Source organism: Heterocephalus glaber, unplaced genomic scaffold (genome assembly GCF_053883595.1).
Source record: "Heterocephalus glaber isolate CG9 unplaced genomic scaffold, H.glaber_assembly_v1.0 deba00001428, whole genome shotgun sequence".
In the NCBI taxonomy this organism is placed as follows: Eukaryota; Metazoa; Chordata; class Mammalia; order Rodentia; family Bathyergidae; genus Heterocephalus; species Heterocephalus glaber.
The window spans coordinates 23,993,850-24,007,009 of record NW_028258293.1 but is presented as its reverse complement, the minus strand read 5'-3'; the positions used below and the strand labels follow the sequence as shown (position 1 = coordinate 24,007,009).

At 41.3% G+C, this 13,160-nt stretch overlaps 1 protein-coding gene across 5 annotated transcripts in view; it reads right to left on the bottom strand.

Moving 5' to 3' along the window:
* Window positions 1-13,160, bottom strand: part of Fhip1b (FHF complex subunit HOOK interacting protein 1B) — a 22,977-nt gene extending 9,817 nt beyond the window's left edge. For 3 of the 5 annotated variants that reach the window (XM_004863377.4, XM_087211827.1, XM_004863378.4), the window contains exons 1-7: window positions 13,023-13,159; window positions 4,900-4,976; window positions 3,721-4,049; window positions 2,969-3,607; window positions 2,455-2,613; window positions 2,198-2,284; window positions 1,833-2,000 (exon numbers count right to left, since the gene is read on the bottom strand). In XM_004863377.4, coding sequence (XP_004863434.1) covers window positions 1,833-2,000; window positions 2,198-2,284; window positions 2,455-2,613; window positions 2,969-3,607; window positions 3,721-3,858 — 1,191 coding nt within the window. In that variant the 5' untranslated portion in view covers window positions 3,859-4,049; window positions 4,900-4,976; window positions 13,023-13,159. Of the gene's footprint in view, window positions 1-1,832; window positions 2,001-2,197; window positions 2,285-2,454; window positions 2,614-2,968; window positions 3,608-3,720; window positions 4,050-4,899; window positions 4,977-13,022 lie in introns of all 5 variants that reach the window. The other 2 variants (XR_015451466.1, XM_087211825.1) reach the window with 2 other exon arrangements.

Sequence of the window (13,160 nt, the reverse complement as noted above, 5' to 3'; positions counted from 1 at the left end):
ACTACTCCCAAAGACTGTGTAATTCAAGAGATCTAAAATCTTAGAACCCATTGTTGTTGTCATCCTCAAAGTTGCACAGATGTTTCTGAACCATAAGCCTGGTTCAGAAACACTGATCTAAGCAGAGTCAACCTGGAATATTTCTTATATACCCTACCTACTCAGAAACTCCACCTATACAAAGTATACTTATCCAAGAATCTCACTGACCTGAAACTGTACTACCAGATACCTTAATTCTAGAACAGTTTTCCAGAACTTTTTGCTGTTGTTATTGTTTTGATTTCTTTTGGTACTGGGGATTGAAACCAGAGTCTTCACACTGAACTACATCCCAAGTCGTTTTTTATGTTTTATGTTGAGCCAGGGTCTTGCTAATTCACTAAATTGCCCAGGCTGGGTTTGAAGTTACAATCCTTCCTCAGCCTTCTAGAGAGCTGAGATTACAAGAATGCACCACCATGCCTAGCTAGTTTTTCAGAACTCTTAATAACTGAAGAACTTTTATTTAAACACAAGCATCCAGGAAACTTCAACTATTTGTAATTAAGAAGGGAAGCACAAATGGCCTCAGAGCCAAAATAAATGCCATAAAGTCCATAGCTAAGCTAATGCTTTAACCTCCTAGAAAGCCTACAGGTCTTTACTACTTGGAAACTACTCCTATTTTATGTACATTTCTACTGGTTAAAATCCAAACCTGATCAACAAGGCCATGAACAATTTGAAAGGGGGGGGAGTTATATTAGGGATTAGGAACCCAGAGTCTTCACACTGAAATACATACCCAGCTCTTTTTCATTTTTTATTTTGACAGGGCCTCACTAAACTGCTAAGCTGCCTAAGCTGAGCTCAAATTTGCAAGCCTCCTGCCTCAGCCTCCCAGAATGGTAGGATTATAGGCATGTGCTACCATACCTGGAACAATCTGAACCTTACCAACCTCTCAATTTTCATCTCATTCCCTTCTTTCCTTTGCTCACTACATCTCCAGTCATATTAGTCTTTCATCTCATAAAATACATTAAGCTTTTACCCTATTCAGTGTCCTTTACAGGTGCTCCGTCTAGACTGTTCTACTTGATATTCACTAGACTAACTCCTTCATGACCTTTATGTCTCAGCTCAATGTTACCTCCTCAGAGGCCTTGGCCATCCTATTAGTTTCTAAGCATACTGTTTGTTTTTTTACATAGCACTGACTACAATTTTTAGGCATTTTATTAATGTGCTTACTGGCCTAACCTTCTCTATAAAGTAAGCTCCAAGAAGTCAGTAATAATGTCTACCAGCAATACTGCCTATTATCATTCAATCCTCAGCACCAGCAAACAGCATGGCACAGAGTAAACATTCAATAAAAATGTGTAGGAAGAAGGAATGGAAGCAGATAGGGGGGTTGATGTGTTCCTCAAGTTATAGTTCAAACGCAACAAATCCAAAGGAGAAAGAAGGTAAGCATACTAGTGACACCTACATCATAGTATCAATGTAGACGAAAATCCAAAATGATCTCAAGTCAACCACTGCAGGCCACAGAGTGGTAAGCAGCTAAAAAGAACCTCAGGGCAATGCTATTACAAGTGTTACAAAATGGCAAAACCCAAAGTCATGATGAGCATTCATACAGAAAGAAGTAACTGGGTTCTAGATTAGTGTAGTAAATTTAATTCTGTACCCAAAACGGCTAAAAGTTTAATGTTAGAAAATGACACCTAATCCTGAAGTGACTAGAGACAAAAACCAAAGAAGAGTAGAAATACCCTCTGAAAACTAATGACAGAGAGAGATGGATCACCCACATTAAGCCTGGACAGAGGTAAGGGCCATACCCGAGAGTTGCTGCCAATTCGGGCAACAAGGGTGTCAAGGATGGTGTGGGTGTCATGCCGGTGTAACAACAGGAATCGCAGGAAGGTACGGAGCAAGGCAGGTTCTGAGATACTACGTAGGAAAAGTTCCAGATAGGCGGTACTGGCGATCATCTCCTCCACAGAGGTCTGGATGAGAAGGGAAAGTTTGGAAACTTAGGAATTCCCTGAACATACGAGTCATTTTCCCTGGGTTCAAAGGAAGAACCAGGAGACAAGGAAAACAGAAGGAGCACCCCCCAACACTGCCTCCCACACTGGTTCTGTCATTGAAGTTACCACCCTGTAGTCTAGCCCCAACATGCCTTGTCAACTGTGACTCTCACCTTGTGCAGGGCAGGGCCAATGACAGGCACGAGGAAGCCATTATGGATATAGTCAACCAGCTGTTTCTGCACCAGAGGGTGAGCCACCTGTAACAATAAGAGAAAGAAAGGGGACTGTAAAGGAGACAACTATATGGAAGGGAGTAGAACGGTATCATAGCCCCACAATGCTAGAATAACAGAACTCCAAGGAATTTATCCCTTCCCATCTTCCTAGAATGACCAAGGACCATATTGCCTAAGCATGCCAATCCTACCTGAATGACTGCATTGCAAAACTCCAGGGAACTCATGAAGAGTGCAAGGGCTGGTACTCCTACCCAGTCTTCCCGTCGTAGGCAGTGCCAATCATCCCCTGGAACCTCAATTTTTCGTGGCAGTGAGGAGTACAGGGCACTTAGCCCTGTGGCCAGCACCTAGGGGAAGTTACCAAAGGCTCAGAAACTATAAGACCATGATATGGAAACCCTTAGTCCAGAATTTTCATGGCAGTGGAGGTAAGAGCTGTTATCAAAGCAACTATTTAGTTACTCAATGTGCCATGACCTCATCTGGAACATTGGTTCACAAAAAAATTAGTACCTTCCCTAATCATCTAGGCCCATGTTTCACACCCATTCCAATTCCAGGGGCTGCTTTCAAATCCAGGGGGTACTTTCAGGAGGTGAGGGTCCTGGTACCTGGCCTTTCCACATCTCCTGGATAGGAAGGTGTTGCCCAATGTCCACATGCTATAGCCTCCCCCCCACCCCCATACTAGGGGCTGCTAACCGGGCAGAAGTAAGAGTGATCTGCGATGTAGCGGCCCACAGTAGGGCTCCCAGCTGACAGAGCCATGAGCAGAAGGAGGGCATCACGGGCCTGCTGGCCCAGCGTGCCCTCTCGATGGACAAAAGGGACAAGGCGAGAAAAGAGAAGAAGACGTGGAGCAGCTCCTGGCTCAGGAGGTGGTTGCAGGAAGAACTCGAGCAGTGAAGGCTCCCGGGCCACACAAACACACAGCTGGCTGAGAAGTAGCACCAGGCCTTCATCCAGTGCTGGGCTACTAGGCACAGGGTGGCCACAGGCATCCAGAAGCGTGAGCAGAGCCTCACGAACTGGACCATGCCGCAACAGGGGCTGGCGAGCTTCGCTCACTAGCATCTCAAATAGTTTCAATTGTTCAGTGCGTCGTTCCTCAACCCCATCCCCAAGCTCATCCCATTGCAGCTGCCATGCCAACACACGGGTCAGCAGATCTTCACGCAGAGCAAACTCCAGCAGGGGCCCAGGGCCAGTGGGGACCGAAGGGACTGCACGATCCTCTGCCAACAATGTTAACATCTGGTAAGTGTGGTTGCGCACAGCACTGAGATCATCTGCACCTCCAGGAGCTACCCGAGGGCCTTGCCGCTCCAGGATCCGCACCACCTAGGGAAAAAAGATGGAAGGAACAGAAATGGGATAGTCAGAACACAGAAGACAGAAGGTCAGGACAACTCAGGTGACTATGAACTAGGCACTTCTGGCATACGATCTTCTACCTGGGACCAGTGATTCTTGAAGACCATGAGGCAGGTCTCAGGGTCAGCCATGACAGGGACCTGAAGACTGGCCCCTTGAGGTACACGGTGTCCAGGGCCCCGGGAGGCCAGTCTGCTTAGCCAGTTCATCCTCTCCATAAGGCAGGCTGGACAGGGCCAGCAGCCAGAGGGTTACACTCTGAGGATATGCCAGCTGGAGGCTTTCTCCACTTCTGTCTCCAGTCTGCTTCATCTGGTCTGTAGAAGCCAGTAACTGGCCATCGAGCCAGAGAGTACACCAGACTGGAGTAACAAGCCCAGAGGTCACTGCCCAGTCCAGACTTGCAAATCTAATTCAAAGAGAGAGAACAGAAAGGATAAACAAAAGCTTACCTCTTTTCACTTGCTAGCAGAAACAACTCAGAACTTCCACCCAACTGAATGTTCCACTCATTTACACAAATTTATACAGACAACTATTACCAGAAACTTAACATGTCTAAAATAAAACTCATGACTTCTACCACCAAACCTCTTACTCCTCCAGCCTTTTCCATCTCAATTAATGATACCAATATTCACCTACATGTTTACTGTAGGCATCATCAAAAGCCTGTGTGCTTCATCTTTGTTTCTTCTTTTCCTCAAATTTCAAGTTCATCAGCAAATCTTATTATCTCCATTCTCAAAACATGTCTCGCTATTCCAATAGCTTCCAGTCTGGTTTCCATGCTTCCATTCCTACCCTCTAAAGAGTCTATTTGCCACACAGCGAGCTGGGCGATATTTTTAAAACATAAATTATGTTACAGCTCTCCTCTGTTGAAATCCTCGAACAATTTCCTGTCATACTAATAATAATCTAAATTTCTTATCTTGGTTCCTTATGAGCCTGTATGACCTAATCTGTGTAACCATCTATCATTCTTTTCATTCATACTTCAGTTACATAGGCTTTCTTCAATACCGTACTTTCTATTCCCTCTGCCTGGAATGTTCTCTTGCTCTTCACACTGCTCTCAGCGCTCAGTTTTCAGATGTAATCTCCTCAGAGAGGCCTTGCTTAACAATTCTGTCTAAATAGTTCATCTTCCCACCTTCACTCTCTGGCTTCCTAGTCCTACTGTCTTTTTAGCATTATCTAAAATTATTTATCCATCTTCCCCACCAAAAAATTAGCATTTTGAGAAAAGAATTTACCTGACATTTTCACTGTTGAATCCCCAATTCTGTGGTAGTATCCAGGATTCAATGAATACTCATTCAATGAATGAATGCTTCAGTAAATGAAGAAGAAATAAAAAGTACCAAATTAGATGTTGGCCCAGTTTCTTTGCCATCACACCCAGCACCTCCTTATCAGTACTGTCTCTGAAGAGCATAAAATCTTCTTGGGAAAAGTACGGTTCAGTTTTCCTTCCCTTTTACAGTCAAAAAAGGGTAAAAAAACAGAAACCTGAAACCTGAAACCAGGAGCTATCCAAGGGTTCAGGTTATACTAACCAAAGGGTACATTAATCAACACCTCCTCTCTCACAATTACTAGATCACAACTAAAGGAAAATAGCAACTATGCTAAAGGAAAGGTGACACAGGACAGGTAACAGTATTATAAAAGGCAGTATTATAAAAGGTGACAGTATTATAGAAGGCAGGGCTTACTCACTGATTAACTCAATGCATATCCATACAAAGTAGTGGAAATTGTCCTAAACAATCAACAGAAATACAGAGATGGATAAAAACAGCTAGGAGAGCCTACACATATATGCCAACAAATATAAATGGAAATACTTACAAAACTGTCAGAAGGGCATGAAGGAAAAGAATTAACTCTGCCTGGGCTGCAGTACAAGGGTTCCAGAGGTAATATCTGACTTAGGTCTTTAATAGTGAGATACTGGTTATGGAGAGAGCCAAAGGAAAGACTTTTTCTTTTTTTCCCTTGAGACAGACTCTCACCATGTAGCTCAGCCTGGCCTTGAACTCAGTAAGAATTCTTGCCAGACTGGTGTTGAACTTTCAGCCATTCTCCTACCTCAGTTGACCAAGTGCTGGGATTACAGGCGTGCACCACCATGGCCAGCAGTGCTAGTCTTTCTTAATATTTAAAACAATACAAAAAAAAAAAATATGGTACTGTGAAAGAGTGTGAAAAATTTATAGAACATCTGCAAGTTTGGTGTGACTTAACCACAGACTAAAGAAGAGATGCATCATACTGAGTTGAAGGGTAAATATAGGTGAGAGTTATAAATATCATGCTAAGGGATTTGGATTTTATATATTACACCCTGGAAACAAAGGTGATTTTTAAACAAGGAAATGACAAGAACAATGCCTTTAAAAATGTTAGAAAGCAACTTAAGGTGGAGCAGAAAGAAACAGACAGATGGCAGGAGACAATTTATAAGATGTTTCAACAATTTCTTTAAAAAAAAAAGTAATCTGAGATCTACCTCTATTTTAACATGTTCCATTCAATACTGAAATTGCTCAGACCTGTAACGTATCTGCCAATAATTTATATTATGTCTCTGCTCTTTTGACAAGAAGCTATACCATTCATTCTTTGAAATCCCAGTACCACCACAGTGTGTGGCATTCAAAAATGTTTGTGCAAGTGAATGCTGACTTAATTATAATACCTGACCTACTACACTAGCTATGCAAGCTAACATAATTAGCACTTACTACGTGTCAGGCTCCATTCTAAGCACTACATGGAAAGCTCACTTAAACTTCATAAAAATCCTACGCATACTACTATACAATTTTACATATGAGAAAATCAAAGCCCAGAGAAGTTAAATAAATTACTGAATTATCCATCTAGTAAGTAGCACTAGGATCCAAATACAGCTAATCTGCCAAAGACTGATTGAATCACAAAGCAAAAACAAAAAAACTTGGCAAAGGAAAGGAGGATAAGAGATTATCAGTAAAAGATAATGCACTAATCAACAAGGAACACATATCAAGAGGAATGTTTTAGAAAAGATGATTACAGTTTGGGACACGTCAAAAATTTTTTTTTTGGTACCAGGGATCAAACTTGGGACCCCGCGCTTGTGAGGCAGGCGGCAGCACCACTGACATAAAATCTCCAGCCCGACATATCAAATTTTTAAACACCTATAGGATATTTCATGATATCCAGAAAACAAGTAGAAATTGAGTGAAAATTAAAACAAGTGAAATTAAAACTAGAGATATAAATTCAAGTGTTACCAGTGTATATAAGTAATAGATAAAGCTATGGAAGTAGATGAAATTATCCAAGGAAATCAGTAAATCATTAAAAGAGCTAAGGGTGAACTCCTAAGGAAAACCAGAATTTAGGAAAGCAAAGAGTAATCTTTAAAGAAGACTGTGAAGGAAGAAAGAAATAGAAGAAATCCAAGGAATAATGATCTAGAAATAAAGGAAAAGATGGTTTAAGAAACTGAGATCAGCTGGGCATGGTGGCACATGCCTATAATCCCAGCACTACAGAGGCTGAGGCAGGAGGACTGAAGAGTTCAAGGCCAGCCTGGACTACATAATGGGTTCAAGGCCAGCTTGAACTACATAGGGAGACCCTGTCTCAAGAAAACCAAAAGAAAAAAAAGAAAAAACAAACTGGATCATCCATACAGTATAGATCCATACTGTATAGATCCATGTAAAATGAAGATTAAAAATGGTCTGCCACTTTTATTATTTAAGTTTTTAATAAATCTAGGAAAGTACTGTAGCTTAAAAATGAACAGGAATCAAAAGCTTGGAAGACACACTTTCAAGAAATTCAGTGATATGGGAAAGGATGAAAATAGGTCAAATAGCTTATAAAAACTTGTGTGGGAGGTAATCAAGAGAGTTTTTACGTTTTTGTTTTGTTTTGGGATGGGGAATCTCAAAGGCATTAAGTGAGAAAAGAAGCCGGAAGAAAGAGAGGCTATATAAGATAGGGATAACAGATTACTATTATTAGCCCTAAGATATTTAAACTTGTAAGTTTCTTTAAACCCTGACCATACTTTTGTAAATACAGTCCCTTTATTAAACACTTCTCAAACTCAGCTTGGATCATTAGCCACCTACAAGGAGTCTGGCCAATTAAGAATACTGCTGTTTGGGCCGGGGATTTAGCTCAGTGGTTTCGCCACCTGCTGCGCAAGCACAAGGACCCCAGTTCGATCCCCAGTACCAAAAAAAAAAAAAACCAAAAACAACAACAAAAAAAAGAATATTGCTGTTTACAAAATACTTTCTCCATCATATCTCATTTGAGGACCGAAAACAAATATAAACCCTACAGTCAAATAAGAATAACAAAGTACTACTAGTAGGTAAAGCTTTAGCTCTGGAGTCCGTCAAACAAAGGTTTGAATTACTATCTACCATCTTCCAGCTGTGTGACTTTAAATAAATCACTTCACACATCTGAGCCCCAGATTCCTCATCAATGAATTCCTGATGAAATCCTGTCAATTTTAAGATAAGCTCTGTATCACTCCAGGCATAAAGTGGGTACTTGAAATTACATGTTTCTTTTCTCCTTCCCTTTCCTGATCTTGTCTAACCAAGGTGTTCACATCTCTGACTGAGAGCTCTAACATGCTCTCATGTGCTCATCCTCATCATCCTCATCACCCTCATCACTTTCACACTCACATCCCAGTAAACTAAACTGCCTCTAGCTTCTGAAATTTAATTATCAAGATTATCAAACTGCTCTTACCTTGCATAATACCTGGGGTGCCCAATATTGCTCAACTGCTTACCCATCAAAGAGCCCCAAGAAAGACTGGCCTGTAGGATCTTTACTCACTGCCTCCTCGACCCTTTTCAGAGATCTCAAAGAGAAGAGCCCCACAGGAATTGGCATCTCACAATTCAAGCCAACATTTAATCTAGGCCCTGCTCACATACTGAAAAAAATAGATGAAAGGCCATAAATTGGTGCTCCTGTCACCTACTTAGATTCCCAGCAAAGTTTAGAACAAGACGAGTGCAGTATCAGCAGCCTCTAAAGATGTCCTCTCCTTCTACAGCAAAGGGCAGAAAATGGGTAAACTCTCTCTTTCCAGATTTCCCCTCTGGCTCAGCTAGAGGGTAACAAGGGGAAGAAGGACTTGATTATTCAGGCCCAGAAACTGTCGAGGTCAGACACTTTATTAGGGTCCAAAATACAGCTTTATAGGCACACACAGCAAGAATGTCAACCAATCTAGAACAGCAGACATAGAATAGTAACTGGTTCAACCTCGCTTGTGAACCTTTGCCCTGGGAGAGGCAAGAAAAAGAGAAGCTGGGGCAGGGACATACCTGCAATGCCTGTAATAATCAGAAAGAGACCAAAATGACCTTCCAAGAACAAATCAGTAAAGTGTTAAAGTGCATCACTGTCTACAATGACTCTTCCTAGGCAAGAAAACTAAGACATAAGTATGAATGGCTTGTTATGCCAATTATTGAAAACAGAAAAATCTAACTGAACTTCACAGATATGCAAAAGGAAAAACAAAACAGAAGAACACCCACTTCATAGGAAACTAGCAATCTAGAGCTTAGCCCTCCCATATCCTCCTTGTTTTTCATTCCTCAGATAAATCAGGTTATGGCCACAGCTCATCCCCTTTCCTCCCCTAATACCACCTCTGCTTCTTACAGGGATTCCCTCATCTGACTCCAGCAGAGCCTTATAATTCACAAAGTGGATCTCTATCACACAGTGACTCCCCTTTACAACAGTGAATCCTCAGGTTATCTCCACCTCTGTTTAGGGTAACAAAGACTATGTCAAAGAGAAGGTGAAACTAATCATAAAGGATAAGGAAAGCTCACTGAGCAGGGAAGAAAAGGCATTTCTAATAAAGAAGGCAGCTACTGAAAAGATTTCAGGGCTCAAAAAAGTAACATGTTTGTCGGGGAACCGTGAACGATTAATTCAAACTAGAACACAGAATAAGGAGTAGCAGAGGATGAGGCTGGAGAGGTGACTTGAGGCCAACTAAGGCCATATTAATGAATTTGGATGTTGTCCTACAAGACACAAAGAGCCAAAGGTTTTCTGCAGATGAGTTCTATGATCAGATTTGTATTTTTGGAAAGGTCATTCTAGGGATGAACTAGAAAAGAACAAATTTTAAGGCCACAGACTGTTAAAAAATCAGATCGTAGATGAGGATGAGCTAAACTAAAGCTTTCGTGACAATGGAGATAAAAGAAATGTATTAAGTTTTTAGTCACTGAATTCACTTCTTTTGGTGAAGGAGCAGAAAGTATGGAAAATGACACTGAAATCCTCACCTGAACTGAAATTCAACATAGAGTGCAAAAACAGTCTTTCAGGGCAAAGGTAGTAAATTCTGTTTTAGACATGTTAATTTTCAGATAACTGTGGAGATAACACAGAACAGGATACATAGAGACTGAGACTAAATAAAGAGAAGTAATCATCTCATTACATATTTTTGTATTTTAAATTTTTTCTCTAAATTCAAACTATCTTTTCACCTGTTTGTTTCTCCCAGCAAGACTATGAACTCTTTGAGATGTCATAGGACTATGACTTTTTTATTTTCTACAAAATGAGAGCAATGAGAGAAGAGACTATATGCCTAAGTACTATTTTCTAGATGTATAAATGCATAAATACTGTATATGAATGAATGAGTTTGTTCTCCCAGCATTTATCAGACTGCCTGGCACATAGCAGATAAGGAATAAATGATTACACATCAGATCTCAAATGCTTCTAACTCTGTATCATCCTCATCTATGTTTTATTCTCTCAGACCTACCAGTCAACTATATGTGAGAAGTCATAATCTATTATAATTAAGGTACTGGTATTTCAACAAAAGATTTGATATAGCAAATAACAACCTTACCAAATCCAGCACTTTCTCCAGTACCACCAAGAATTTGGACAGTCCCTAAGAATCCTCTAACATGTGACTGAACTCATCCTATTACCATGACAAGCAATATAGATATCTATTACCATGTCATGGACATAGTATTAAACATAACCTTCATCCCTACAACACTCTCGAAGTCCCTTTAATTTCGTTTGAAAATAGAACAATTAAAAATTATAAAAAACACTTTTTGCTGAATATAGGGTCCTTCACATCATCACATTTCCTAAATATCCCATGCCCTTTGCCCCATATTACCTTTACTCTCTGTTACAAATCTTTCCAGTCACTCTAACTCTCAGAAGGCCAAATTTTGAGTCCAGTTTTGTCACTTTATCCCTTATGACCTCTAGCTTCTGAATGTGATTCAACTATAAAATAAGAATCCTTTTCTTTGCCTACTTCACAAGGTATCTATGTAAATCCAGTAAAATTTGTGATTGCTTCCCAAAGCATGAAACTTTGATTTCATAGCAAAAAGACTACTATGAAAGCATGAATACTGTTCAGATATCAGAAGTTATACAGAATTATGATATAAATGCATGCCTCAACATAAAAGTCATACTATCATCATCCTAAATTTCAGAATTTCATGAACCAGTAGAAATAATTTTTTAAAAGTTAAAAATTAAAAATAGGGTTGTCACTTTCTATTTTGATAAATAAAACCATTTTTTAAAAGTCATCATCTATTGTCATCATTATTTCATTAGTGAAAGAGCACTTTAACACCTGCAGGGTAGGAAAGATAATCTCAGAGTAAATTTAGCATTATGGAAAACTCACTATGCCGCCTCTATTTCTTTCCTTCCACCTTATATGGATGAAAACTATCATGGTCCTTGGGCCAGTATCTAAGAATCATTATTTTAAACTCTATTGTACATGTAGGTCCTATAGAGTCCTAGACAGGCTGCCAAAGGTTCCACCAGTATAAGACCTATTTCGCCTCCAGAGAGAAGCAAAGAAAACATATCATAGACTAGAAGGGTTGGTTCTGAGGCTGAGACTTTGGCATATAATGAGGGTTATGCCCTAATTCTCAGGGTATGGTCTTTGGGAGGACCAAACTTCCTAGCCTTGAGGAAGAGACAAGATGTTTCAGTTCCATGACAGAATGTCAGCAGGGAGAAAAATTTAAGCGTGTGAAAGTGGTCATTATTACTGAGTGAATCCAACTTTTAAAAATTTTCATGTGTGGGTTGGTGGGGAAAAGGGGACTAGTAAAATACTAATAAAGTGATCCCAATTACAGGGTGTGGAGGGAGAGAATTCCAAAGAAATAAGAGAAAACTTTCAAGGTGGTAAAAATGTTTAGTATCTTGATAATGACAGTGGTTCCACAAATGCGTACATATGTCAAGACTCACTAAGTACATTTTAAAAATGAGCAGGTTGTTGCACATAAATTTCCATCAATAAAAGTAGTTTTTTAAGTTTAACTTAAAAAAAAAAAAAGGAGAGCTAGGCCATCCTGTTTGGGAGCCTAAATATAGTGCTATATATAGCTAATCATGCAACTCCTATGAAAAGATGAATCAGCAACTGAAAGTGGTCAATCCAATATAGATAAGGTCAGTCCAATCATAGGTGAGGAGCAACAATGGATTACTATACTATGGCTCAGAACCAGGAAGAGAGAAAACAAACACACGCAGCCATAATTTTTTTAAAAAGAAACTTCATGAAAAGCCTCCCCTTCAATTCTTTCTTCGGTCCAGAAGAAACTAGGGCCCCAATGATTACGGACGACTGAGCCTCAAAAATGATTTTTCATTATCATAGTTACTCTTGCCCATGACGCCTTCTCTGTTTTTTCTCCCTCCAAAATATACAGAATCCATTGGAGTGGGAAAGGAAGTGCACAGCACTTTTATCCGCGCTGTCGGAGTATAAAACTATTACTATCACCGGGCAGGACAGTCCACTGGAGGAGACCCAGAACCAATCTCACACCTTCACCCACGACTCACAGCCTTCTTTCCTCTTCCCTCGCCCTGCCTCCAACTCCTGCGTCCACTCGCCGCCACCTAGGGCTCCCGCCTGGCCCTGTACTCGCCTCACTCTCCTCGCACAGGCCTTTCCCCCTCGCTGTCCCAGGACTGTCCCTCGCCCGTGCCCTCAGTAGCCCCAGCCCCTCAGGATTCCGTGTTCACGAGCTCCTTCAACCTGGCCCTTCAAAAAGCACTCCAGCGGCTCATACAACCAGCCCCTAACTTGTCCATTCAGCCCAAGCTCTCATCCTGCTCCCCTACCTTAGACACAGCCCCTAACCACCTGCCAACTCCTCACCCTGTCCCCTCACGACCAGTAGTCACCAAACCCGGTGCCATCATTCCCCGGTTCCCTCATCCCTCACGCGCCTCTCTGGCCCTCTGACCCACGCGCACAGTTCCCTCACAGAACGCCGACCTGCGCCAGGCCCCGTCGCCGCGGATGTGCTAAGGTGAGTTCAGGCCGCCGCCATCGCTCTTCAGGCGCTCCAACCGCGCCCCGCCCCGCGCCACACGCAGCCCGCGCCCCCGCGTGCCAAACGTAACCGCCCAGCGA